This window comes from Euprymna scolopes, chromosome 27 (genome assembly GCF_053919585.1).
Source record: "Euprymna scolopes isolate OS-2025 chromosome 27, ASM5391958v1, whole genome shotgun sequence".
Classification (NCBI taxonomy): domain Eukaryota; kingdom Metazoa; phylum Mollusca; class Cephalopoda; order Sepiida; family Sepiolidae; genus Euprymna; species Euprymna scolopes.
This window is the reverse complement of record NC_136508.1, coordinates 63,957,750-63,985,707: the sequence shown is the minus strand read 5'-3', so window position 1 is coordinate 63,985,707 and position 27,958 is coordinate 63,957,750. Positions and strand designations below refer to the sequence as shown.

The 27,958-nt window shown below is 37.9% G+C and overlaps 1 protein-coding gene and 1 pseudogene across 4 annotated transcripts in view; one reads left to right on the top strand and one right to left on the bottom strand.

Moving 5' to 3' along the window:
* LOC145248869 (uncharacterized) overlaps positions 1-27,958 on the top strand; it is a 402,247-nt gene that overhangs the window by 121,226 nt on the left and 253,063 nt on the right. For 3 of the 4 annotated variants that reach the window (XM_080110617.1, XM_080110619.1, XM_080110618.1), the window contains exon 3: positions 1,445-1,747. In XM_080110617.1, the coding sequence (XP_079966743.1) occupies positions 1,445-1,747 (303 nt within the window). Of the gene's footprint in view, positions 1-1,444; positions 1,752-27,958 lie in introns of all 4 variants that reach the window. The other variant, XM_080110620.1, reaches the window with a different exon arrangement.
* Positions 21,083-21,216, bottom strand: LOC145249189 (U2 spliceosomal RNA; annotated as a pseudogene).

Here is a 27,958-nt window from a genome sequence, read left to right as displayed (position 1 = left end):
CTGATTGAAATACAAAATGCCCTGAAAATGTCTCTTCTGATTAATTATAAAATGCCCTGGAAATGTCCCTTCTGATTAATTATAAAATACCCTGGAAATGTCCATTCTGATTAATTATAAGATGCTCTGGAAAATGTCCCTCCTGATTATTATTTTTTTTTGTTGTTGTTTACTTGCCTTCACATGAGGGCAGAGTTAGACATGAGATCAGTTTTAAATTTGAAGGGGAAAACCAGCTCCCCAGAAGGGGCACTCTAGTCAGTAACAAAAATAAAAGTTGTATCAGTAATAAAGGATTGCTTCTCCATTAATCGACACCAAAAAAAAGAGGGGATTAAAGTCACTGGAATGCTGAGATACTACACCCAGAAATTCATGTTGAAGTAATGATTGCCTAATCCTTAACTGTGTTAATGTTTTTATGTGTTTTGAAAAGCTGCTGAAACAGTTTATGATTTAAACATTACTTTATTTCAAGTATATTTTTAAGTGGGGTGGGGGGATATGAAGTCAGTCCCAGAAATGGTTGAAACAGTTTACGATTTAGACATTACATTATTTCATGTATATTTTTAACAGTGGGTTGGGGATATAAAGTCACTCCCGGAAATGGCTGAAACAATTTACGATTTAAACATTTCTTTATTTCATGTATATTTTTAACAGTGGGATGGCAGACATGAAGTCAGCCCCGGGATTGGATGAGATGTGTAAATATATACTAGCAGAATACCAAGCCCAGTGTTGAATGAGATGGGTGAAAAACATATGGTAGCAGAATACTCAGCGTCGCTCAGGATCGAATGAGATAAGTGGAAGATATAAACTAGCAGAATATGCGGCGTCACCTGGGATTGGATAAGATAGGTGGAACATGAGAATACCCGGAATTGATTGATGAATCAGCCCAGGCAATATATCAGAGTTATTATTTTAGTAAGGGGGGATGACAATGTGAGTTTAAATTATGAAAAATGATTGTCGAAATTAGTACCATGTCCAAGAATTATGAAAAATGATGAAATGTGAGTTGATTGATTGGTGTGATTGCAATGAAATAATCAGCCCTGGAAATATATCAAAGTTGTTATTTTAGTAAGGGGAGGGCGATAATGTTGGTCAAAATTATGAAATGTGAGTTAATTTATTGGTGTGTTTGTAATGAAATAATCAGCCCATGTGCGGGAGCGATGCAGTTTTAACAAAAGGGCTAGAATAATATGGTGTCTTCATTCATGCTGAACGCCCACAGAATGCCTAGCAGCAATATATTACATATGAAAAATGCCTCTGTGGAATTTCTACAGGTCCCACTAGTTATTATTATTTGTTTTTATTATGGTAATAAGTGAATTAAAGGGAAGTAAAAATTGTTGGTGTGAAATTTCATTCGTATCTTTTTTTTTTCATGTTTTATCATTATTTTTGTTTGTTTCTTTTTTAGTGCAACCGAATTTAACGGAGGAAACTATAATTGCTTTACGTGGAAAAATATATTATGAAAATTCCCCAGCGACATTTATATGCAAAAAGTCTCAGGTAACATGGACTTTAAATGGTAAATATTTAACTAAATGCTCTTGTCCAGGAACATGTGGATATATTCATCCAAACACAACACGAATGAATGCATATTGTAATGAGTCCAGGCCTGTACTTGACTTCAAAGAAATGAAGGTTACTGACAATCAAAAATCTCTAAAGTGTATCAATGAAAATGCATGGAATTTCAGATTGCTTGTAGGAAGTAAGTATGTTTATGACTTATTTTTATTATATTAACGTGTTTGTATCAGCACTTTACATTGGTTAACTGGTGCTACCAGATCAGGCTGCCTATTGGCTTCCTGAGACGAAATGCACCTACATTGATGTTCTTTTGTTTTTTATTCTATTTCTACAAAACCAAAAACAAAAACAGCCCCCTTCCCCTCCATCCCCCTCTTTTTTCTACACCCCCACTTCCTTACTGGCTTTCTAACTTAAAACATACCAACCAATAATACTATAACCCTTTCCTTTTGCAAAACTCATTCATGTTCTGCAGGGCCGAGAATGAAAACAAAATCCAGTACAAGAACACCAAATCAAGCTTTATGACTAATGAAGGAAGTAATTAAAAACAACCAAATTAAAATCCATGAATTAAAATATTCAAAAATAACTTGAAGCATAATTTCTTTTTTTCCTCTCAATTGACCAGATGTTAATATGCTCCGTCAGTGGGGCATCAAAATACGCCGACTGCCCCCCCCCCCTGCAGAGGGTAAAAGTAAAAGTCCCTCAGTGGGGCTACCTGTTGGGACGGGATCCTCGTGGTTGAGCAGTCCATGACTTGGGAAAAAAAAATTGTGACCCTGCAACACATCACTTTGGCCCTTACCTCGACTAGACGGGAGGTCGGAGAGGCGCAATCCGATCAATCGACTAGTCATGCTAAGCCCTAACACTTACACTGGCAAATGTCGATTACAACCCCCCTCAAAAAAAAAAAAAACAAAGTATAAAGATAATATAATAACTTCTTGCTCTTTACAAGCAAACCAAGTAAGTGTTAGAAGGCGGTGGCAGGGGTCAATCAATTGCTGAGATAAAACCACACAACTGTTCCCATTATTTCTATTAAACTGGGAAAATGAAACTAAAGGAGGAATCAGGAAGCGATGGCACAAACTCAACCAACTGAGTATATCTTTTTTGTATCCTTGGGATGAAAAGGCAAATGGGTTTTCTCTAACATCTCCTATATTTGGGCTCTGAGAAGGGTGGGGAGCAAAAAAGATGAAATAATCAAATATATATGGAAATTGGAAAACCACTCAAAAACCCCAGAAAATTAATCAATAATGCTAAAAATTAAAAAAAAAAACATGCACACACTCCGATGTATCTTTTTTTATTTATTTTTTTTTATTACATTTTCACCCCAAAGAAGGCACATTGCCACACAGGTGTAGGGGGCTACTATCAGGGTCAGCAACTACTGGGGCACTATGTAGGGATTTGGGCAGCAAGATGTCGGTTCACGTTGCACTTGAACTTCTGCATGTCAGTACAGTTAGGGAAGCAGGATCCTGGAATGGAATTCCAGAGTCTAGCGGTTCTGGGGAAGAAACTACTGGAGTAGAAAGATCTTTTACATCTAGGGATCTCTACTGTGTGGGAGTGGGATTTAGCTGCCTGTCGGGTTTGTCGAGGGTATCTGCGTCGTGGGGGCACAAGTGTCTGCAGTTCATCATAGCATTCACCATTAAAATACTTGTAGAACAAGCAGAGGGATGCAACATTTCGTCGATGGGACAGAGGCTGAAGCTTAAATGCCAGTTCAGGGCCTATCAGATTTGCGACTCTCTTTTGAACCTTGCCTAGGAGCGAGAGACTAGTAGTAGATGCACCAGCCCAGATATGACAACAATACTCCATACATGGGCGAATGGTGGCCTTATAGAGATACAGGATACTTTCAGTGTCAGTAGTTTTCTAGCACGGTAAAGAGAGCCTACCTTTTTTGCAGCGGCCCTGGCAATGTTTTCAATATAATTGTTCCAGCTCATGTTTCCTGTGAACGTTAGGCCAAGCAAGGCAGTGAGTTAGAATCCATATCAGAGGAAAAAATTTATAGAAAAGGAAAATTTACCAAGATTCCTAGTAATAGAAATCCTAGAAGGAAAAACAATTAATGAACTATCACCATTCCTAATCGAAAAAGTTACTTCACAAATATGCATGCCAAAAATGGTAAAAAAAAGAAAATGAAAAATGGTAATCTTCTAATCGAAATAGTTATAAACATGCTCAAAATCTCTTAAAAATGAAAAAACTCCACACCTGTCAATGTAGGGTATTAACCCATGAAAAATTAAACACTTCAAAAGGCATCGTAAGAAGCCAGGAACTAACCTTGGCAACATCCGACGAAATCAAAACAGCCTTAAAAACATGTGGTAATTGACCACACCCGAATTAATATCAAAAGAAATGGCCAAACCATACCCACAAATATGTATATCCTGACTTTTAATATCCCCACAATCTCACAGAAAATTAAAATCGGATACATAATTGGAAAAGTTGAACCATGTATTCCAGCACCTCTAAGATGCTTTAAGTGCCACAAATTTGAGCATTATAAAGTAACCTGTAGAGGTACAGAACATGTGGAAAATATAGCAGCAAGGAACCAAATCATACAGAGGACGAATGCCCAAATGAAATAAAATGTCCAAACTGTTATGAAAACCACCCAGCCTATTCTAAAACTTTTTTCTTTTTTTTTTACACAGTGATCACCACTTATCAAGGCCCGGAAGCCACCCAGGGATAAGGGTTATTGCAAGTACATTACGTTAGTGAGGAGATTTGCTGAAGTGTTTACTTAAGGGGGCGGTTCATTAGGAATTTGTTAACATTGGACTTGAAGACATCCAAGTCGTAGTCTGGAGGGAAGCAGGCAGACGGAACAGAGTTCCACAGGCGTGCAGTTCTAAGAAAGAAGCTTTGTTCATGGAATCCACGTTTTGATTTAGGCACAGATATAGAGTGGGGGAAATTTTTCACAGTGGATTCAGCTAGACGGGTGTTTTTCGTGAAAGATTGGCGAGGGGGGACCAGAGATTGGAGTTCAGACGAGCATCTGCCATGGAAATAACGATAAAACAAGGACAGGCTCGCAACGTCTCTTCTGTGGGAGAGAGGTTGCAGGGTAGAGAAAAGGGCATCCCCCACTAAGCCACGAAGTCTATTTTGTACTCTGTCAAGGCAGGATAGGCTGTTTTTAGCAGCTCCTGCCCAGATATGGCAACAGTATTCCATCCTTGGACATACTTGGCTTTTATATAGATAGAGAATTGCATCAGTAGTGAGATATCTTCTGGAGCGGTAGAAGGATCCCACCATCTTTCCAGCGACCTTGGCAACAGACTTGATGTATGTGTTCCATTTCAGATCAGAAGTAAAGGTCAAACTCAGAAGCTTGTCAAAACACGGGGCCTCACCCAGACGAGAGCCATCCATCACAATTGATGCCAGCTGGGGATCAGAGCGTTGATGATGTAAGGATAGGAGTTTGATTTTGGATGCATTAAAGGTAACAAGCCACATCTTCCCCCACTGAACCACGCACTCGAGATCAGAGGAGAGAGAATCAGAGAGAACTTTGTCATTTACAGCCTTTGATGTGTTGCCGTAGATGGTCGTGTCATCAGCATAGATGTCAACGAATAATTTAAGTATGTGTTTAGGGAGGTCATTGATGTAGATCAGGAAGAGAGTTGGGCCCAGGATTGACCCCTGAGGGACTCCAGCATTTATATTGCAGGCCTCCGATTTTTGTCCATCTACCACTACTCTTATGAGCCTATCGGAGAGAAATGATTTAATGATTGAGAAAACATTTCCAGTTATACCGTAGCTGGAAATCTTGTGAAGTAGACCCTTATGCCATACCTTGTCGAAGGCCTTTGATATGTCAAGAGCAATTGCCCTAGAAAGGAAGCCTTTGTCAAGAGATTCACTAATCTTGTGGGATATAACCGTCAGCACATCGAAATTTGCAGGTTTGAAATTGAAAAATTGCAAAATTTTTAAAAAAAGAAAAAGAAGTTGTGGAAGTGAAATACAAGGAAAACATCTCCTTCCCAAAGGCAAGGAAAATTGTAAATTCCCTCCAAAAAGCAAACACCTATGCTTAAATCGTCCCAAAACAATCACCTATGTGGAAACCACCCAAAAACCAAACCAAACACACTACCAAGATTCCTTCAACAAATTAATAATGAAACTCAAAGATCTAATTGAAATCCTAAAAAAGACCCCAAAGGAAATCAACATGAATCAAATAATGCCTACTACAACACCCAAAAATGATTCAACCCAGAAACAAATTCCAAAAAACAAACCAGAACCAGACCTAACTAAACAAAATGTACAAATAAACCCACAAATTCCCTAATTAGCTTTAAGACATTGGAGATGGAGAACACAAGAGTTCTTATATAAAAACAGATAACAACAACCAAAAAAAACAAAGACTCTACAAAAACATCCGAACAGATAAAAACAATAAATGGGAAAAATTCCTCAAAGAAAACCAGCCCCACAAAAACCAAACCACGATCTCGCTCAATCTATAAAAGCTAACCGGAATAAATTACTTCTACTAATATCCGATCTATGCCCCACAATAATATTGTTACGTATATGTCTGTTGGAAATCGTCTAGTAATTGAAATGACAGCTGATTCATTTATCAATGAATAACGAGACACCTTGTTATAAAACAGACTTGGTTTATTGTTACGAAATATTCTATATACACACAATGTGGCGGCGGGGAAGACAGTGGGAGAGAAGTGGGTTGCGAACGCGGCAGCAGTTCCTCGTCGTCTGTGTCATCTGTCTTTTTGTTTTGTTTACCATCTCACTTTTATGGACTTTCTCAACCTGGTAACCCATAAACCAATTGATGTAAATGATCTATATTTTGACCAGCCCCGCGTTTGCTTTTGGTTTGACCCATGACTGATTTTCATTGTTCATTTTTGTTGATCCGAACACGAGTTCATTTACTCCATAAAACGGCCTGACCCATAAATGATTTGCGTCATAGATCCAGGTCATCGCAATTCCTGGGTTTGATTTTTGTCGGCCCAGACACGAGTTCATTTACTCCATAAAACGGCCTCTCCATAACATACCTCCCCTGCCACCAAATAAAATTTTTATATATAGATATAATCAATTTTTTTTTATTCTAGATTTCATGTATATTTCTCTTTTTTTTTAATTTATTTATTATTATTGTTCTTTTTTTTTCTTGTCCACTACTGTTAATGCATTTTAGTTATTTTTTCATTTTTTTTTTTTTTTCATGCACATAATTTAACATTATTAACATGAGTCACTTATCAAACACACATTTTTTCATTTCTTTTTCTCAGGGTCTCAATGTTTTTTTTTTTGTTTTTTTTTTTTCATTTCAAATAACAAAGGTGATATTTTCACCCTAACATTAAAAATTGACATTGAGGCAGCCGACGTCCGATAGACTATGCTTGCTTCTGCTCAAGTTACTTAAGTTTTAACTTTACATTCCAATTACTTTTTTGAAATGAGAAGCAGCTCTATCTTTCCCTAAGATGTCAGCTGCCTGAACCATGGAGATAAGGGATATTTTATTTTTCCTTTTATTGAATAGGACCATGTTCACAGTTTACTTAATTTACCTCTCTGTAGGCCAGACTCGTAACTATTTACTAATACCTGCCTTTCCTTCTCCTCTCCATGCATAGCTGCTACCTGTCACTTGCCTTTGGTTCACCCTGTCCTGTGGAATTTCATGTTCTAGATTCCCTTGCCTTACTTCTGGTATAGTTCCTTGGGTTTCCTTTGAACCCTCCTGTTTCCTCTCTATTGCTCTTCTAACTACTAACTATAACTGTCAGCACGCCTGTTCCAGCCAAGCTAATGACTACTGTTACCCATACAGGAATTTCTCTCCTTTTCTCTTTTTCCATTTCTACTCCCTCTAGTGCTTCCAACAACTTTTGGATAGGGATTTCTTCCATATTTCCCAGTTCACTTGGGATCCTATCTGTCGAAAAATTTGTGAATCTTGTCATTAATGGGGACCATACTGCTCCACTTCTCTAAATTTTGAGTTACCGTTTACTTGTGCAGCCAGCCTCATATAGTCACTATGTGCTACACACCCTCTGTCTATACGAATGGTGGCCATCGGGGCTTCTGCAACAATCTGGCTCCGATTATTGTCCCCGCATAATACCCTAAAATCTATATCTCAATCAGTCGCCACCATCCAAGACCCCTGACCCAACCTCATCGCCATAGGGAGTCGAATGTTTGTGTGAACTGTCACTTGGCAGTTCCTTTGGATTTCTGCCGTCTTGCGACGAAACAACGACATCTCACAGGAGCTTCTAGAGCTGGCAGTGTAGACAGGGCCGGAGACTTGATACACACTTCTCACGCTTTCGCCACAACGGGCCACTTCATCATGATTCAAAAGTACATATTCAGTTCCGGCCCCACTCACCGCTATCATTTCCACCTCCAGTTTAAATTTGGCGGTCAATTTAGATTCTCTCCTTATCCCTGGATGGGTGGGCAAGGGAAGCGGAAACTTAAGTATTCTATAAAGTATATAGGAGTTATCCCTATCCAACAATGGAACTTTTACAATTACTATTGACCTTTTGTCAAACAGTGTTGAACAACTAAGGATTCTGTAATAATACCAGATATCATTATCTGGCTCACTTGTAAATTTGAACTTATCTGGGAGTGCTTGAGATATGCTCCTCAGCATCCTCCTCAAATCATGCGGAGCTATTATGCTTGGTGACAAATGCCCCAAAGATAGTAGATTGAGCTGTAACTCTAGATGATTTAGTGACAAGTGAACGTCTAAAAAATAGTCCCTCAACCTGCCAACCAACATCTTATATAACCAATATCTATGGGTAAGGATTTCTAGATGCGATACCCGTCTGCCTAGTCTTTTTGTTTCATTCGCCACCGATGACACAATGCTCCTCAGACCCTCAGTAAGTTCATTTATCTTTTTTCTATTGTCTTTTACCTCATATCTTGTTAGATTTACTATCGAGATACTATCTCTCACTACGTGAGCCTGAGTTTTATCTAATTTCTTCAATGCTTCTTCTTTAGATCTTTTTCCGATGTTATTCCGAACAGGTAACTTTACGCGTCCTCTACAAATGGCAGTATGGCTCTTTTCGATCTTCCTTTCATTGAGCGGTAATCCTTATATTTATTTAGTAATTCCTGTCGTTTCCTTTTAACTTCTACAGATTCCCCATTGACATTACTAACTAGCGCTTCAAAGGTGGTATCTCCCAGGAATTCTTGAGGGAAATCTTCCTTGGCCCCTGTTTGAACGTCCTTGATGCTCTCCTCCAGGAACTTGAAGGCTCGATCATATGGTGTGAGGTCTATTGCAAACGTGACTAACCACCTCGCACGTGTGAGCGATATCTTGTCCCGTTCCTGGAAGATTACATTTTGGTAACCTTCCATGGCCAAGGTCAGCATAGGGAGTAGCACGATTATCCACCCTGTATAGCCTGTCATCCTGCAATGAGGGAAATTTCTCATTAGTAGTTTTGTCATGTTGCAGCTTTCAATCGGTAGATCCTTAATTTATTTAAAAACAGAGTATTTTTCTAACCGATCCTAAACAATTCCCTCTCTCCTGTTCTTCCTCCTCGCTACCAAACCTCGTACTAACTCTATTTATGATAGGTTGGTCTCTATTTCTACTCTCATGCACTGCATACGACGTATACAGACAGCTGATTTCATCTATATTGGTTTCACATCCCGCCGTCATGCTCTGTGTCACGATTTTTCATTCCATCAATGGTACGTCAGATTCCTCATCCGACCCCTCCTGTTGATGACAACTCTTCGGCATTGCATAACTAGCTTCGTCTGTGGCTGATTCGCTATCTGAATCACTAGATTCCTTTGGAACAGACAATGCAGCTTTTCTTAACGGCCTCTCTGTAATGGGAATCTCCCACTCACTGGCGTAGCTAGGGGGCCGCCCCGGGCAGCACACCTGAGGGGGCGGCATTTTGAGAGGGTAAAAAAAGAAAGTAGAAAAAATAAATAAAAATAAACAAAAGTTAACAAAAAATATGAAATTTTATACCAAAAAGGTTGTAAAAAATCGGAATTTTGGGGGGTATCGGAATCAGAAAAAATGTGTCCCTATTTTCTGAGCGTCGGGGGGGGGCGGCATGGGGGCGGCATTTTGAGATGGTAAAAGGGGAAAATCGAAAAAAATGCTAACAAAAAATCTGAAATTTTATATCGAAAAGGTTGTAAAAAATGGGAACTTTTGTAGTTATTGGAATCGCAAAAAGGTGTCCCTATTTTGCGAGCGGCATATGTCAGGGGGCGGCATTTTGAGAGAGTAAAAATAGAAAGTAGAATAAATAAATAAAAATAAACAAAAGCTAAAAAAAATATGAAATTTTATACCAAAAAGGTTGTAAAAAATCGGAATTTTGGGGGGTATCGGAATCAGAAAAAATGTGTCCCTATTTTCTGAGCGTCGGGGGGGGGCGGCATGGGGGCGGCATTTTGAGATGGTAAAAGGGGAAAATCGAAAAAAATGCTAACAAATTCATACTTAAAGGGGAACTTTCATATAAATTTTTATCGAATAGGTGCGAAAAGAAAGTTAGATATATACACCGACATCAAAGAGGAAATAACATTAGATGCAAAAGTTTGAATTCATTAATTTTATTACTGTCCAATTCATGAAGCTAAGACTTTGAAAGTATCAAACGTTTGTTTTTGTAGCATACTTTTTATAACTCCTTGTAAACTTTACAATTGCTAGCTGGGGGATCGGACAAAATCACCCCGGGCAACCCCCACCATCTACTTAAAACAAAAGGAAAACAGATAAAATCTCAAATGAATAAAAAATATTAAAAATCAGTTTTCATATTTTAATTTTAATTTAATTGAATTTAGGAAAATTGGATACTGTAGAACTAATTTTCGCAAGGTATGAAAATTAAGCAACTACAGAATAAATGTTAACTTAATAATAATGGACCAGTTTTCCTACCTAGCAAAAAATGGACGAATTTTCCGGGCACCCAAATTCCGGGAGGGGGGGGCAAATTTTACTACCGCCCCGGGCGGCAAAAGGTCTAGCTACGCCACTGCTCCCACTCCTCGATAAACACTGCCCTGAGATGTTCTGCATGCGCCTCCGTTATAGAGCCCGTTAATTGATCCTTAATTCTATAATACATATATAATCACTACATAATACGGTTTCAATCATACGTCTAGCTTTCCTCGCTTTTGGTGGTTTTTATAATACACCAAATCACCAACCTTAAATTCGACGGCTTTTGTTTTCTTCTTAGATCTATCATTTTTTTTTTTCTAGCATTCTTTACATTACTCCTTACTAAAGTGAAGGTTCGATGCATTTCCTGTAGAGTGATTTCATGATTTTCATATCCATAGTATACTCTACGGGGTCTTAGAATATTGTTCAACGGCAGAACAACATCTCTATTGTAGAGTAAATAATAGGGTGAAAATTTCGTCGTTTCGCTTACATGGAACCTGACAGCCGCTAACATCTGATTCATGTATATGTCCCACGACTGTTCATTGTCCCCTACTTTCTTCGCTAGGACGTCATGCATCGTTCTATGGAACCTTTCAACTTTGCCATTACTCTGGGGATGATAGAACGATGTGGTCACATGATGCACGTTGAGGTCCTCTAATGCCTTTTTCATTATTTTGTTTATGTTCTCAGGCCCATTATCCGTTAAAAGCTGCAGTGGTACCCCGAATCTGGGAAAAATCTTGTCAATCAACAGATGCACCACTGTTTTTGCTTTCTTATTCAAAACTGCAAAAGCCTCTAGCCAACCACTGTACATATCTATAAAAGTCACTATGTATTGGTTGTCTGATAGTTTTTAGTAAGGCCCGGAAACATCTAACGCTAGTTTAGCGAAAGGAAAAGGAGGCAAATCGCTCTCCTGCATTTGAGGTTGTTGTTTCCTCAAATTTCTGATTTGACATGGAATACATTTACCTATGTATTCGTTTACTTGTTTAAATAAACCAGGCCACAAATATTTTTGCTTAATAGCGTGAAACGTTTTTTCCATGCCCATGTGACCATTATCATCGTGGTATTGAACTAACACTCTTTCTCTTAGATGCGACGGTATATATAACCTAATTATCGGTTCATCGTCGGGTTGCAACAAGTAATATACTATATTGTTCATTATTATGTACTTTTTCTGTTCCATCTTGGACTCTTTACCGTTTTTCATTCACATCTTTAAATCTACAATCTCCCTATCTGCTTCCTGTTCCTTATATACATCTAAACCCGATAATGTAGGATGCTCATGTGCTACCGATAAGTCTTCAGCATCCTTATGTGATGCAAAATCTTTTGGCTCAAAATGATTTGAGTTTATTGCACTCACCGTGTAATTCCTACTGTCTATTTCTACAGGGGATCATCATTGTCGTGGCTCGAATCTACAGCGTGTGACAAGAGATCCACACAGACGTTGTCTTTCCCCTTCAGGTACCGTATGGTGCACTTATAGCCAGCCATACTTAAAGCCCATGTCTGTATCTTTCTATTTTGTATTGGTGAGTTCAGTAAATACTCCAATGGTCTATGGTCTGTATAGATGGTGAAAGTTGCATTATGCAAATAGTGATTTAATTTATTCAAGGCATAGTGTATCACATATGCCTCTTTCTTTATCGTTGATCATTTGTGAAAGACATGCCCAATCGAATTATCAGAGGCATCTATATACAGTTGGTAGTGCTTATCCGGATCGGGATAAGCCAGTGTTACTATATCTGCAAGCTTCGTTTTTAGGCTTGTAGGGAAACGTGCGACTTACTTAACTAGCACGTGTGCATAATTCAATGAGTCGGTCGTGGAATGAAATGAATGAAGAAGAAAGAAACAAAAATGGCTGCCTTATCTCTTTATATGCCTGCAATGTGACCACCCGATATGCAAATGAGATGCTCCTGGTTGGAGATAAAAGAGGGTTGATTTTTTAGAGGGACATTCATTTTGAAGTTGGATATGAAGAAATAAGTTGAATTAGCAGAAGTTTGTCTGGAGTTGAGAGAAGGTGCGTTACGTATACAGAAGTTTGGAAGTTGGAAGTTTGGACAACAGTGTCAACCTTACCCAGGAAATTATTGGTGTGACGGGTGGAAGAAATAACACTCAAGTTATTGAATTATAAGGCTATCAAAGGCAGACTGACATGCATCGTCCCAATAAAATTGTGTATGCTTTCATCGTTAATCGGATTAACAGCTCGTCGATATCGGAAATTTTTTTTATAAATCGCCGATAGTATGATATCATACCAATGAAAGCTCTTACTTGTTTTACAGTGCTTGGAATCGAAATCATTTTTATAGACTTGACTTTATCCATGTCTTGCTGTATACCCCTCTCACTAACTTTGAACCCCAGATATTGTATTTCTTTATTAAAAAACTCACTTTGTTGCTTTTAACCTAAGATTGTGCTAACACCTTATCTATGTGTTTTATATCGTCTTCCTTTGTATTGGAAAATATTAAAATGTCATCCAAATACGGTACAGTGAATTTTTCCTGTCCTTGTAAAACTACGGACATTAATTCCTGGAAGACCCCTAGGGCATTCGCAAGTCCGAACGGCATTACATTAAAATGGAACAATCCCTTGTGGCAGGTGAACACAGTTTTTTCCTTATTGTTCTCATTCAATTTAACCTGCCAGTATCCTGACTTCCAATCTCACTTTGAGAAGTATTTTGCCAACCCAAGCGAGGCTAAAATATCATCAATAACTGGTAACGTTTGGGCAAGTCTTACCGTGGGTGCTCAGCGAGTGAGTTCACGCGAAGAAAAGGAAGAACAAACATGGCGGCCAGCATTTTTATTTCGTCCGTTCTCACGTAAACTCGTGTGTGTGTGAAGATGGAAACTATAAAACGATGTTCATTTCTCGGTGCTGGGAGATTATTCCCGATCAGGCAGGAGAGAAGGCAACGAGAGTAGAGACAGAGGACTGTAGCGATAATCTTTCTTGAACATTCCGTTTGTGTATTTGAGGTGACCCCCCCACCCCATTATACTTCAAGCTATTTCGGTGATGGCCAACGCAGGCTTAAGCAACATGATTAAACCTTTTAATGGCGACGGTGATGTGGTGGCGTGGCTTAAAAAAGTGGACCTTGTAGCAAGGATTCAGAGGCTGGATGATGTGGCCGCAGTAATACCACTGTTTCTAGAAGGGGACGCACTGGCCCTCTATTTGGAGCTCAGCGAGCGGGAACAGGGTGACGTAGACGCCATCAAGTGTCGACTGATCGAAGCTTTTGCAGAAGGGCCTTTTGAGGCATTTAATAAGTTGAAAAAGAAGAGGTGGACTGGTGAATCTGTTGATGTCTATGCGAATGAGATAAGGAGATTGGTTGAGTTGTCGGGCATCAGGGGACACGCCACGAGTCACGTAGTCAAGATGACTTTCGTTACCGGGTTCCCGGAAGAGATATCGAAAAGGTTGCAGCAGGTATCGGGAGTGGAGACGCTGGATGTGAGTGAGCTGATTAAAACTGCAAAAATCTTGGTGAGCACCCAGCCCACGGAGCCTGGAGGAACGACAACAACGGTACAGCAGGATGTGGGCAGGAATCTGCCGAACCCGGGGATGGCATGCTTCGAATGCGGGGGACCACACATGAGAAGAGACTGCAGGAAGTTCTTGCAACAGACAGTGTGTTACAAATGCAATCGGAGAGGCCATTTAGCGGTAAAATGCACAAGTTTGGGAAACTGGTGAGGGGAGGCCGACGCGCCAGCGGCCGCCCCGATTCGAGAATAGTGGCGCACCCGCAGCAGATGCCCAAACAGAAGATTGCGGTGGAAGGACGGGAATTTATGGTCCTGATTGACACTGGCTGCACCACTACCATGGTGCACACTACCCTGGTTTGAAGATGGAAAGGGAAGGGTGAAGTAGTGGCATTCGATGGGTCGCAAGTGAAGTGTCGAGGGAGGAAGACCGTCACTATTGATATTGCTGAACGTCGGATGGGGGTCCATGCAATTGTCACTGATCGCCTGGTGCCTGGCATCCAAGCCATCATTGGAATGGATGTTATATGCCGCCTTGGAGGTGTTACCATCACATGTAACAACGTGAGGTTCGGACTAGCTGAGTGCGCGGTGACAGAGAAAGCCCCCAGAGGGATCAGCAAGGCCGGGGAGAAAAAAAAATTATCGATCAAAGATCAGAACTTCCAAGCCGAATTCGATGGAGAGTGGTGGCCAGTGGAGTGGGCATGGAAACATCAAGCGCCATCGCTGACAAACAGGGTGGCGTGCTACACAAATTCGCTTAGAGGAGGGGCGAGAAAGAAGTTTGAGCAAGAAGTCGACCGATGGATTGAGGAGGGGATACTGATGCCTTGGACGGATGACGTGGAGTCGGGCATTTTGCCGTTGATGGCCGTTCTGCAAACAACTAAAGGGAAAGTAAGACCGGTCCTTGATTTCCGAGAGCTCAATGGCCATGTTAAGTGCCATACGAGAGGCGACACCGTAGATGTTTGCAGTGAGACCATTAGGGAATGGAGGCAGATGAATGGCGCATCTACGTTGGTAGATAAAAGGAGTCAATCTGGCCTTGAAATGGGGACTACGTGACATCTGCATCAAAACAGACTCTGCCACGGTGTTTGCTTGGCTAAAGTCTCTCATTTCAAGCGAAAAAAGGGTAAAAACGAAAGGGGCTGCAGAGATGTTAGTGAAGCGCAGGCTTGGAGTGCTGGCTGAGCTGATGCAAGAGTTTTGTTTGAAGCTTCGTGTAGACATGGTGGCTTCTGAAAAGAACCGAGCAGATGCTCTCATGAGAGTGAAGAAGAGTTGGCTGTTGCCAAAGAAAGATGTTGTTGCTGCATCGGATCTAGATGATGTTGGCGTGCAAGAACTGCACAATTTGCACCATATGGGGGTAGAGAGGACTTGGTACTTAGTGAAAAAAGTCAACCCGAGGATCACCAAGGAGCAAGTAAGGCAAGTGGTCAGGACATGCGACAGATGTCAGGCGATTGATCCTGCTCCAAGCACGCATGAAGCTGGCCAGTTGGAGGTGAGTGGGATTTGGGAGAGACTGGCATGCGATGTCACCCATTACAGGGGTGGACTTTACTTGACCATGATTGACTGTGGGCCCGGGCGATTTGCCCTATGGAAGAAGCTATGTGGAGGAACAGGCAATGAAATAGCGTCAATCCTTGATGAGGTGGTTTTGGAGCGAGGCCCCATGGAAGAGTTGTTAACCGACAACGGGACTGCATTCAAGTCAGTAGCAGTGACAGAAGTACTGAAGAAATGGAAGATCCAACAATTTTTCAGAGCTGCCTACAGACCCAGTGGCAATGGCATCGTGGAGAGAAACCACCGCACCATAAAGGCAGTTGCGGAAAGAGGAGGCACCTCACCTGAGCAAGCCGTCTTCTGGTATAACATGTCGCCTAAACTGGGACAAGTACCAGAGACGATCCCGCAACTGTCAACGTTTGCATATTCCTGGAGACATCCCAGGATGGAGCCGGCAAGCCGAGAAGTAGAGGCCACAGAGACAATTAAACTCAGGGACGAGGTATGGGTGAAGCCACCGGGGGCGCGCTGCACCACACAATGGAGTAGAGGTCGCGTGACTGGGAGGAACACTAGTAACAACATTGTGGTGGGAGGAGTCCCGAGGCACATTCTCGACGTCAGACCAGTGGAGAGCGAAGCAGTGGAGGAGAGTGTGCAGCCACAGGAGGAGGATGAGACACCTTAGAGGCCAAGTAGAGAGAAGCGACGGCCACAATGGATGAGAGACTACAAAATGTGATCTGGAGTTTGTGGTTAGAAGCAAGAAAGACAAGTCTTACCGTGGGTGCTCAGCGAGTGAGTTCAGGTAAAGAAAAGGAAGAACAAACATGGCGGCCAGCATTTTTATTTCGTCCGTTCTCGTGTAATCTCGTGTGTGTGTGAAGATGGAAACTATAAAACGATGTTCATTTCTCGGTGCTGGGAGATTATTCCCGATCAGGCAGGAGAGAAGGCAACGAGAGTAGAGACAGAGGACTGTAGCGATAATCTTTCTTGAACATTCCGTTTGTGTATTTGAGGTGAACCCTCCCCCCCATTATACTTCATGAAAACCATACAAATAAGTTGCTTCTCATCAGTTAAGTAGTAAATTCGTTTTGCAACTACGGCAGTCGATTAACACACACGTCGAACTTCTAATCACACTGATGCAGTTGATACACATGCCTCGATCTTCTGAACATACTCCTTTTATTGTCCAAGCGTTCGTCATCAGCCAATCGGCGGCCAGAAAAACAGTCAGGTTAAGCCTAACGTCATCGCTCAATAATCTTACAAAAACCACAGCCGCCATTTTTAATTTCTGCCCTCCCTGTGATCCTCCCAGCAGGTAAGACAACACACGCAGACACACTTTCTTCCTTCATTCTGTTCGACTTTACAAGTATATACCTGTGCACTTTTCTTTTGTCTTTTGTTTTTCTTTAGTAACAAAAATCCGCTAAAAAAAATAATTGTCTTTTCTTCCAATTTCTATGCCTATGTCTTCCTCCCTGTCACTATGAACATGTTCATTTGAAGCAACAGTCTGTTTTAAGACTTATTGTCTTTTTTCCATCTATCTAGATCCTTCTCAGTGATACATGGTTGGAATCTTGTTTCCCTGGAGTGTTCTCATTCTGGAACTGTCTCATCTTGTCTTGTGGTAGCACATTTTAATACAATTCACAAAAATGTCATCTTTTTCTCTATATCCAACATTCAATCGGCCAACGTGTTACAATAACAGAAGCGTGTTCTTGTAAGTAAGTAAATATGAAATAGGATAGTCAAGGATTCAACTTGCGAAGCTAGATTTGGAATTGAAAATTCCAATCATAAGTTAAAATAAATACAGAATGTTATTGAAATAAAGAATTGCAATTGTTTTGCTTACATATCTGTATATGGAAAAGGAATGTAATAATGAAATTTGTTTCTGTAAAAATTTAAATAAGGAATTTAATCGTCAATTGGAATTGTAAACATATTTTGTAAAAATGTTATTTGAAAAATAGGTTACTGAACTCGGATCATGTCAAGTTTGGCTACGTGATGAATGTCATGCAACGTGTTTTTATGAGCACATGTTTAATCATGCGATGACGTGACGAGTTCTCAATATAGGGAAGCGTTCAAAGTTAGTTGGGGAGAGTGAGATCAGGGGAGCAGAGAGGTTCAGACCGATTCTCAGCACCCTCTGGAAGCGAGAGGGTTTTAGAAATAACCATGTAAAGAAGCTTTGAATTCCTCGAGCGAAATCATCGACCGGTCATGAATAAAACATCATCTTTGTGTATCTGCATTTTCGTGTTGTAATTTAACAGAAAAAGTATTGTCCATTTATGTTATAAGAACCTGGATAAAATCATCATCTAAAAAATATGTGTTAGAAAGTATAAATGTCAAAGTGTCAAAGTGTAAATGTTATAGAGACACTCCCGCTCACAGATCTGTCAAAAGTATCGGTTTATCTATCTATATATCAAATCGCCTCTCATTGTGTAGTAACATGTACACTGTCTATTATGTATATACAGAACTGTCTCTCTTTTTATATATACCTGTTTATGTCTCCATCTCTTACAACATGAACATCTTAAGACTTCCTAATAAGAACAGTCAATATACGTCATCATAATTATAACACCCTTTTTTTTTTTTTTTACACGGTGGTCACCACTTATCAAGGCCTGGAAGCCACTCAGGGATAAGGATTATTGCAAGTACAGTACGTTAGTGTGGAGATTTAATAAAGCGTTTACTTAACAGGGCGGTTTATTAGGAATTTGTTAATGTTGGACTTGAAGACATCCAAGTTGTAGTCAGGTGGAAAGCAGGCAGACAGAACAGAGTTCCACAGGCGTGCAGTTCTAAGAAAGAAGCTTTGTTCATAGAATCCACGTTTTGATTTAGGCACAGAGTGGGGGAAATTTTTCACAGTGGATTCAGCTAGACGGGTGTTTTTTGTGAAAGATTGGCGAGGGGGGACCAGATATTGGAGTTCAGACGAGCACCTGCCATGGAAATAACGATAAAACAAGGATAGGCTCGCAACGTCTCTTCTGTGAGAGAGAGGTTGCAGGGTAGAGAAAAGGGCATCCCCCACTAAGCCACGAAGTCTATTTTGTACTCTGTCAAGGCAGGATAGGCTGTTTTTAGCAGCTCCTGCCCAGATATGGCAGCAGTATTCCATCCTTGGACGTATATGGCTTTTATATAGATAATGAATTGCATCAGTAGTGAGATATCTTCTGGAGCGGTAGAAGGATCCCACTATCTTTCCAGTGACCTTGGCAACAGACTTGATGTACGTGTTCCATTTCAGATCAGGAGTAAAGGACAAACCCAGAAGCTTGTCAAAATACGGGGCTTCTCCTAGACGAGAGCCATCCATTTCAATTGATGGCAGATGGGGATCAAAGCGTTGATGATGTAAAGATAGAAGTTTGGTTATGCAACAAACGTTTTAGTGGGGCTACCTAGCTATTTATTTCGCATTTATGGTGTGGTTGAAGGATATACACAGTCATTCCTCTAAACTTCAACTGAACTGACTACACCAAGTACAGTTTGGTCTTATCAATTGAAGCATCATTCTTGAATTATTCAGGCAATCTCTGATCCTGTTGCTTTCAAGTTGGCACATCCAACAAACTGGCCCTCATTCTTCCTGGAAAATAATATCCAAGTTCCTATTCACTTATTCCTTGGACTTCCCTAATCAAGTTTCTAATCTCTCTCTGGATCTCTTTGAGACAACTTTCATTTTGATTATCAGAATTTCTGTGTTCTAGTTTCCTTGATTGCTCATAATACAAAACAAGAGCCCTATATAAAATATATTTATTCAATATGCATGTTTAAGGATGAAAATGAAATATTAAAACTGAAGCATGATATGATAATGGACAAACCAACAGAACCTCGTTAATGTATGTATGGACACATCTAAACAAATTCTAACTTGGTTTATAAAATGAAACATATGCAACATTTTCCATATTTTCGTTTTTAATCCGATTTGTCCATTCGTCCCACTTAAATGTAAAAGTCATTTTAAATATGTTTTTATTTATCTCCTCTTCAAGAGGTTAGACACAAGGTCAAGTGTATGTTCGATGAAAGTGCTTCTGTGGAATGAACTGGATTTGAACCTGCTATGTCCAAGTTTTCAATTACCGTCACACCATTTAGAATAATAAGAAACAATAATAATGAGGAAGAGAAATTTATTTAACAAAGGAATTGAAACATGATCTCTTGACCGAATGACTGAGATTTATAGCACTGTGCTAATTTAAAAAAACGTTAAAAAAAGTACTTTTTCATCATCATCTATATATATAAAAGGCAAAAATCGGTGTGTATGTATGTATGTATGTATGTTTGTTTGTAACGCTAAAACTTTTGAAAGACGGAACCAGAGTTGACAAATTTGGTATCATATTGCACCTTGATCACCCGGATGACAAATATCGAAATTTCACGTCAAACGGACCAGTAGAAAGGGGTCAACTGATCGTTTTTCTCCTAGGGGGGCCCCCCAAAAAACCTGTCATTTTAACGTTATTCAATACGTGTCACGTGACGTGACGTCAGCTCAAACTTTTGACAGACACAACCAAAGTTGACAAATTATGTATCATATTGAACCTTGATCACCCGCATGACAAATATCGAAATTCCACACCAAACGGACCATTAAAAGGGGGTGAACTGATCATTTCTCTCCTAGGGGGGCCCCCCAAAAAACCTGTCATTTTAATGTTAATATTACATAATCCAAAAACGCTTAGTCATGTCACGTGACGTGACGTCAACATCCAGTAATGGCGAACAAATGTAAACAAACACTTTGTTTTACCGATACTTTTGTAATTTCTCTTCTGCTTTGTTCTAGAGATTATTAAACTCCATGACAATGTCTCCAACGTATTTAACTGGTTAAAAATAGTATTTATACAAGAGTTTTAACGAAAAATATCAGGAAAAAATGTACAGGAATAAAAAAAAATTCAGCTTTCAAAATATTCGTCGATAAAAAAACCGATCTTTATATTTACGCTAGCCATTTTGTATATTACCACGTGACCTGCTATCTCTTAAACTGGAGGGGGGGGATCCACTTGAATCCAACAAAACCAGTAATTTTTTTTTTCTATTATATATACATCATTTTCTATAAAATTAAGTGTAGACTTTATAATTAAAACAAAAAATGTTATTCATACTAAAAAAAAAAAAAGCTTAGTCATGTCACGTGACGTGACGTCAACATCCACTAATGGCGAACAATTGTACCTATTTACTATGCCTCCCCACGGGACAGAGTTAGACACCAGGGTCGTTTTTTAACGTGGAGAAAAGGTACAAAAATAAAAATTGTCTCAGTCGTGGAGGATTTCTCCTCCACCGAAAGAGAACAAGAAATAGAAGTGCAGCATCTGAAGAACAGATACTACACTTTGATCTTGACCAAAAGGCCAAGAATGCGAACAATTGTAAATAACAACTTTTTTCACAAAACCAACACCGTCTTTCTTTTTTTCTCTCTCTCTTTCTCTCTCTCACCCATTTACTCTTCCCTCTCTCTCACCCTCTTTCTCTTGACGTCACACCACTGTTAAACTGTGGGGGGGGGGAACACATTCCCAGGCATTATCTCCTATAGATGCACATTTTATTAGAAATTCAGCTTTCAAAATATTAGACGATAATAAAAATATAAAACCAACACCCTCTTTCTCTTTTCTCTCTCTCTCACCAACTTACTCTTCTCTCTCTCTCACCCTCTTTCTCTTGACCTCCTACTACTGTTAAACTGTGTGTGTGTGGGGGGGGGGGGGGGAAGAGGCAGCTTGAAAACCAACAAAAACAGTGCACAGTTTCCCAAGCATTTGGGGTGGGAAGGGGGGGAAGAAGCCGAGCGCACAGTTTCGTGTGAGAGAGAGAGAACAATTCTCAACCTATATACTCAACAAATTTTTTATCTACAGATTTGAAAGTTTGTATATAGGGTATTCAGACATGGAAATATATCTAGCATAATCTATCTATTATATCTATAAAAGTGAAAATGTGTGTGTGTGTGAGGTAGCCAGAGAGAGAGAGAGAGAGAGAGAGAGAGAGAGAGAGACAACAATTCTCAACCTATATATTCAATACATTTTTTATCTACAGATTTGAAAATTTGTATATAGGGTATTCAGACATATGGAAATATATCTAGCATAATCTATCTATTATATCTATAAAAGTGAAAATGTGTGTGTGTGTGTGTGTGTGTGTGTGTGTGCGTAAGAGAGAGAGAGAGAACAATTCTCAACCTATATACTCAACGTATTTTTATCTACGGATTTTAAACTTTGTATATAGGGTATTCAGACATATAGAAATATATCTAGCATAATCTATACATTATATCTATAAAAGTGAGAATGTGAGTGTGTGAGAGAGAGAGAACAATTCTCAACCTATATATTCAACAAATTTTATACCTACAAATTTGAAAATTTGTATATTGGGTATTCAGACATATGGAAATATATCTAGCATAATCGATCTATTATATCTATAAAAGTCAGAATGTTTGCGTGTGGTTGTGTGTGTAAGGTTGCGAGAGAGAGAGAGAGAACAATTCTCAACCTATCTATTCAATAAATTTGTTATCTACAGATTTGACCATTTGTATATAGGGTATTCAGACATATGGAAATATATCCAGCATAATCTATCTATTATATCCATAAAAGTGAGAATGTGTGCGTGAGAGAGAGAGAGAGAGAGAGAGAGAGAGTAAGTACAATTCTCACCCTATATATTCAACAAATTTTTTATCTACCGATTAGAAAATTTGTATATAGGGTATTCAGACATATGGAAATATATCTAGCATAATCTATCTATTATATCTAGAAAAGTGAGAATGTGTGTGAAAGAGAGAGAGAGAAGAGAGAGAGAGAGAGAACAATTCTCAACCTATATATTCAACTAATTTTTATGTACAGATCTGAAAATTTGTATACAGGGTATTCAGACATATGGAAATATATCTAGCATAATCTATTATATCTATAAAAGGTAGAATGTGTGTGTGTGTGTGTGAGTGAGTGAGTGAGTGAGAGAGAGAGAGAGAGAGAGAGAGAGAACAATTCTCAACCTATATACTCAACAAATTTTGTATCTACAGATTTGATAATTTGTATATAGGGTATTCAGACATAAGGAAATATATCTAGCATAATCTATCTATTATATCTATAAAAGTGAGAATGTGTGTGAAAGAGAGAGAGAGAGAACAATTCTCAACCTATATATTCAACAAATTCTATCTTTACAGATTTGAAAATTTGTATATAGGGTATTCAGACATTTGGAAATATATCTAGCATAATCTATTATATCTATAAAAGTGAGAATGTGTGTGTGAGAGAGAGAGAAAGAACAATTCTCAACCTATATACTCAACAAATTTTTTATCTACAGATTTAAAAATTTGTATATAGGGTATTCAGACATATAGAAATATATCTAGCATAACCTATCTATTATATCTATAAAATGACCATGTGTGTGTGTGTGTGAGAGAGAGAGAGAGTCAGAGAGAGAGAGAGAACAATTTTCAGCTTGTGTGTGTGTGAGAAAGAGAGAGAGAGAAAGAGAGGAAGGAAAATTCTCACCCTATATATTCAACAAATTTTTTATCTACATATTAGAAAATTTGGATATAGGGTATTCAGACGTATGGAAATATATCTAGCATAATCTATCTATTATATCTATAAAAGTGAGAATGTGTGTGTGAGAGAGAGAGAAAGAGAGAGAGAGAGAACAATTCTCAACCTATATATTCAACTAATTTTTTATCTACAGATTTGAAAATGTGTATATTGGGTATTCAGACATATGTAAATATATCTGGCATAATCTATGTATTATATCTATAAAAGTGTGAATGTGAGTGATGGAAAGAGCAAAAAATTCTCAACCTATATAACCTATAAAAGTGAGAATATGTGTGAGAGAGAGAGAGAGAGAGAGAACAATTCTCAACCTATATATTCCACACATTTTTGGGCACAGATTTGGAAATTTGTATATAGGGTAGGCAGACATATAGAAATATATCTAGCATAATCTATCTATTATATCTATAAAAGTGAGAACTTGTGTGTGTGTGTGTGTGTGTGAGAGAGAGAGAGAGAACAATTATTAACCTACATACTCAACAAATTTTTTACCTACAGTTTAGAAAATTTGTATATAGGGTATTCAGACATATGGAAATATATCTAGCATAATCTATCTATTATAACTACAAAAGTTAGAATGTGTGTGTGAGAGAAGGAGAGAACAATTCTAAACCTATTTATTCAACAAATTTTTTATCTACAGATTTGAAACTTTGTATATAGGGTATTCAGACATATGGAAATATATCTAGCATAATCTATCTATTTTATCTATAAAAGTGAGAATGCGTGTGTGTGAGATAGCGAGAGAGAGAGAGAGAAAAAGAGAGAGATAAAAATTCTCAACCTATACATTCAACAAATTTTTTATCCACAGATTTGAACATTTGTATATAGGGTGTTCAGACATATAGAAATATATCTAGCATAATCTATCTATTATATGTATAAAAGTGAGAATGTGTGTGTGTGTGAGAGAGAGGACAATTGTCAACCTATGTATACAACAAATTTTTTATCTACAGATTTCAAAATTTGTATATTGGGCATTCAGACATATTTTAATATATCTGGCATAATCTGTCTATTATATCTATAAAAGTGAGAATGTGTGTGATAGAGAGAGAGAGAACAATTCTCAACCTATATACTCAACAAATTTTTTATCTACAGATTTGAAAATTTGTATATAGGGTATTCAGACATATGGAAATATATCTAGCATAATCTATTATATCTATAAAAGTGAGAATGTGTGTGTGTGTGTGAGAGAGAGAGAGAGAGAGAGAGAGAGAGAGAGAGAGAGAACAATTCTCAACCCATATACTCAACAAATTCTTTATCTACAGATTTTAAAATGTGTATATAGAGTATTCATACAAATAGAAATATATCTAGGATAATCTTTCTATTATATCTATAAAAGTGAGAATGTGTGTGTGTGTGAGCGAGAGAGAGAGAGAGAGAGAGAGAGAGAACAGTTCTCAACCGATACATTCAACAAATTTTTATATATAGGGTATTCAGAAATATCGAAATATATCTAGCATAATCTATTATATCTTTAAAAGTTAGAATGTGTGTGTGTTAGAGATAGAGAGAACAATTCTCAACCTATGCACTCTACAAATTTTTTATCTACAAATTAGAAAATTTGTATATAGGGTATTCACACATATGGAAATATATCTAGCATAATCTATCTATTATATCTATAAAAGTTAGAATGTGTGTGTGAGGTAGCCAGAGAGAGAGAGAGAGAGAGTAAGAACAATTTTCAACCTATATATTCAACAAATATTTGATCTACAGATTAGAAAATTTGTATATAGGGTATTCAGACATATGGAAATATATCTAGCATAATCTATCTATTATATCTCTAAAATTGAGAATGTGTGAGAGAGAGAGAACAATTTTCAACCTATATACTCAACAAATTTTTTTATCTACAGATTTGAAAATTTGTATATAGGGTATTCAGACATATGGAAATATATCTAGAGTAATCTATCTATTATATCTATAAAAGTGAGAATGCGTGTGTGTGTGAGAGAGAGCGACACAGAACAATTCTCAACCTATATATTCAACAAATTTTTTATGTACAGATCTGAAATATCACATTTGTATAGAAGTAGAAATCTTGATACCTACTCTGATACCTAATAAAAGAAAGGACACTTTTTAGGGCGGATTTTGATTATAACAAGTCACTAATTAGAAATTATAATAAACATTCTAATAATTTAAGAATTTTACCAAAATAAAATTGCATGGTAATCACCCAATTTCTGCCACAAAATTTTGATTGGCAGAACTCATAAACATAAAATATATATTTTCTAATTTCATCTTTTTTTTTTCTTTTTACATAATCTGGTTTGATGTTTTCCCAAATATTCAAATCACTATATTTTGCTGCTTAATATCAAATACAGCAACTGAGTTATTTTTATGCATCAAACAATTACATTTTCTCATTCATCCAAACTAATCACTGAACATCAATTTCATATTTTCTTCACTAAAATATTACTGTGCTTGATGTCATCAAGTGGAGCGGATCATTTTTTTTTCATTTGTTCACACATTTTTCCAATTTATATATATTTTGTTAAAGATTCTTAGCCTATGTCATTGCATACCAATCTGTTTATTAAAAGTTAAGGTTCACTGTAAACACATATGTTACACCAAAATAAAAACGCTTCAGATAATGTCTTGATATTCAATTCAGTTTCTCACATGACATCTTATGAAGTTAGTAGAAATGTTACAGACTTTTGAATCTCAAACACTTTCAATACTGTGCACTGATATTTTCTTTTTTGCAATATAAGCACATTCATGATTTTTTTTACAAACGTTAAAAACTTTCACATTGTGTAGCAATATACTGAAACAATTATAAAAATATTTGTTTTTATTTTGAATGATGCAGGGCATCTGAAGAGAGATTTTTCTAACAAAATGAAAGTATAATTTTTAGCAATAGGTATCTAGGAAAAGGCCACTACATATGTTATAAGTTCCAAATTTCCACAACCTGGCAAATACTGGTACATGCTAGCAAATTTAGATTTGCAATTACAAAATATGATTCTAATTTTTTCCTTTGCTCTTTATTCTAACACTACACTAAGTTTACTGTGTTATTTCGCTACAGTTGATATTGTGTAGAACAATAAGAAAATCATAGTGAACAATGCATTCAACAAAATTTCACACACATTTCTAGATACCTATATCTAATAAGTTCAAAAGAAAGGACACACTTAGGGAGGTATTTTGGTGGTCAAGTCACTAAAAAGAGATTAGCTGGTTTCCCGGCATAGCCCAGGATATAATAAAGATTGACTGAAATACATGTTCTAGCGGGTTTCTAGGCGTTGCCAGGGATGTAATATAGACACATTATGTTGTATATTACCTGTTCTCTTCTCCCTAAGGTAAAACAATTTCATATACATGCTGTAAATTACCTATGCTAGGGATAAAACATGAACAATACCAGTCCTAGGGTAGATAAAACAAATAATACATAGAGATGAAAGATTCCTCTCCCCTAAGAATCAAACATATGTTCAATATCTGCTTTTGTTTTTTCATTGTTTATACGGTCCCGAGCAACGCCGGGTAGCCCTGCTAGTCTTCTATATATATAAAAGGCAAAAATCGGTGTGTATGTATGTATGTATGTATGTTTGTTTGTAACGCTAAAACTTTTGAAAGACGGAACCAGAATTGACAAATTTGGTATCATATTGCACCTTGATCACCCGGATGACAAATATCGAAATTTCACGTCAAACGGACCAGTAGAAAGGGGTCAACTGATCGTTTTTCTCCTAGGGGGGCCCCCCAAAAAACCTGTCATTTTAACGTTATTCAATACGTGTCACGTGACGTGACGTCAGCTCAAACTTTTGACAGACACAACCAAAGTTGACAAATTATGTATCATATTGAACCTTGATCACCCGCATGACAAATATCGAAATTCCACACCAAACGGACCATTAAAAGGGGGTGAACTGATCATTTCTCTCCTAGGGGGGCCCCCAAAAAAACCTGTCATTTTAATGTTAATTTTAATGTTAATATTACATAATCCAAAAACGCTTAGTCATGTCACGTGACGTGACGTCAACATCCAGTAATGGCGAACAAATGTAAACAAACACTTTGTTTTACCGATACTTTTGTAATTTCTCTTCTGCTTTGTTCTAGAGATTATTAAACTCCATGACAATGTCTCCAACGTATTTAACTGGTTAAAAATAGTATTTATACAAGAGTTTTAACGAAAAATATCAGGAAAAAATGTACAGGAATAAAAAAAATTCAGCTTTCAAAATATTCGTCGATAAAAAACCCGATCTTTATATTTACGCTAGCCATTTTGTATATTACCACGTGACCTGCTATCTCTTAAACTGGAGGGGGGGATCCACTTGAATCCAACAAAACCAGTAATTTTTTTTTTCTATTATATATACATCATTTTCTATAAAATTAAGTGTAGACTTTATAATTAAAACAAA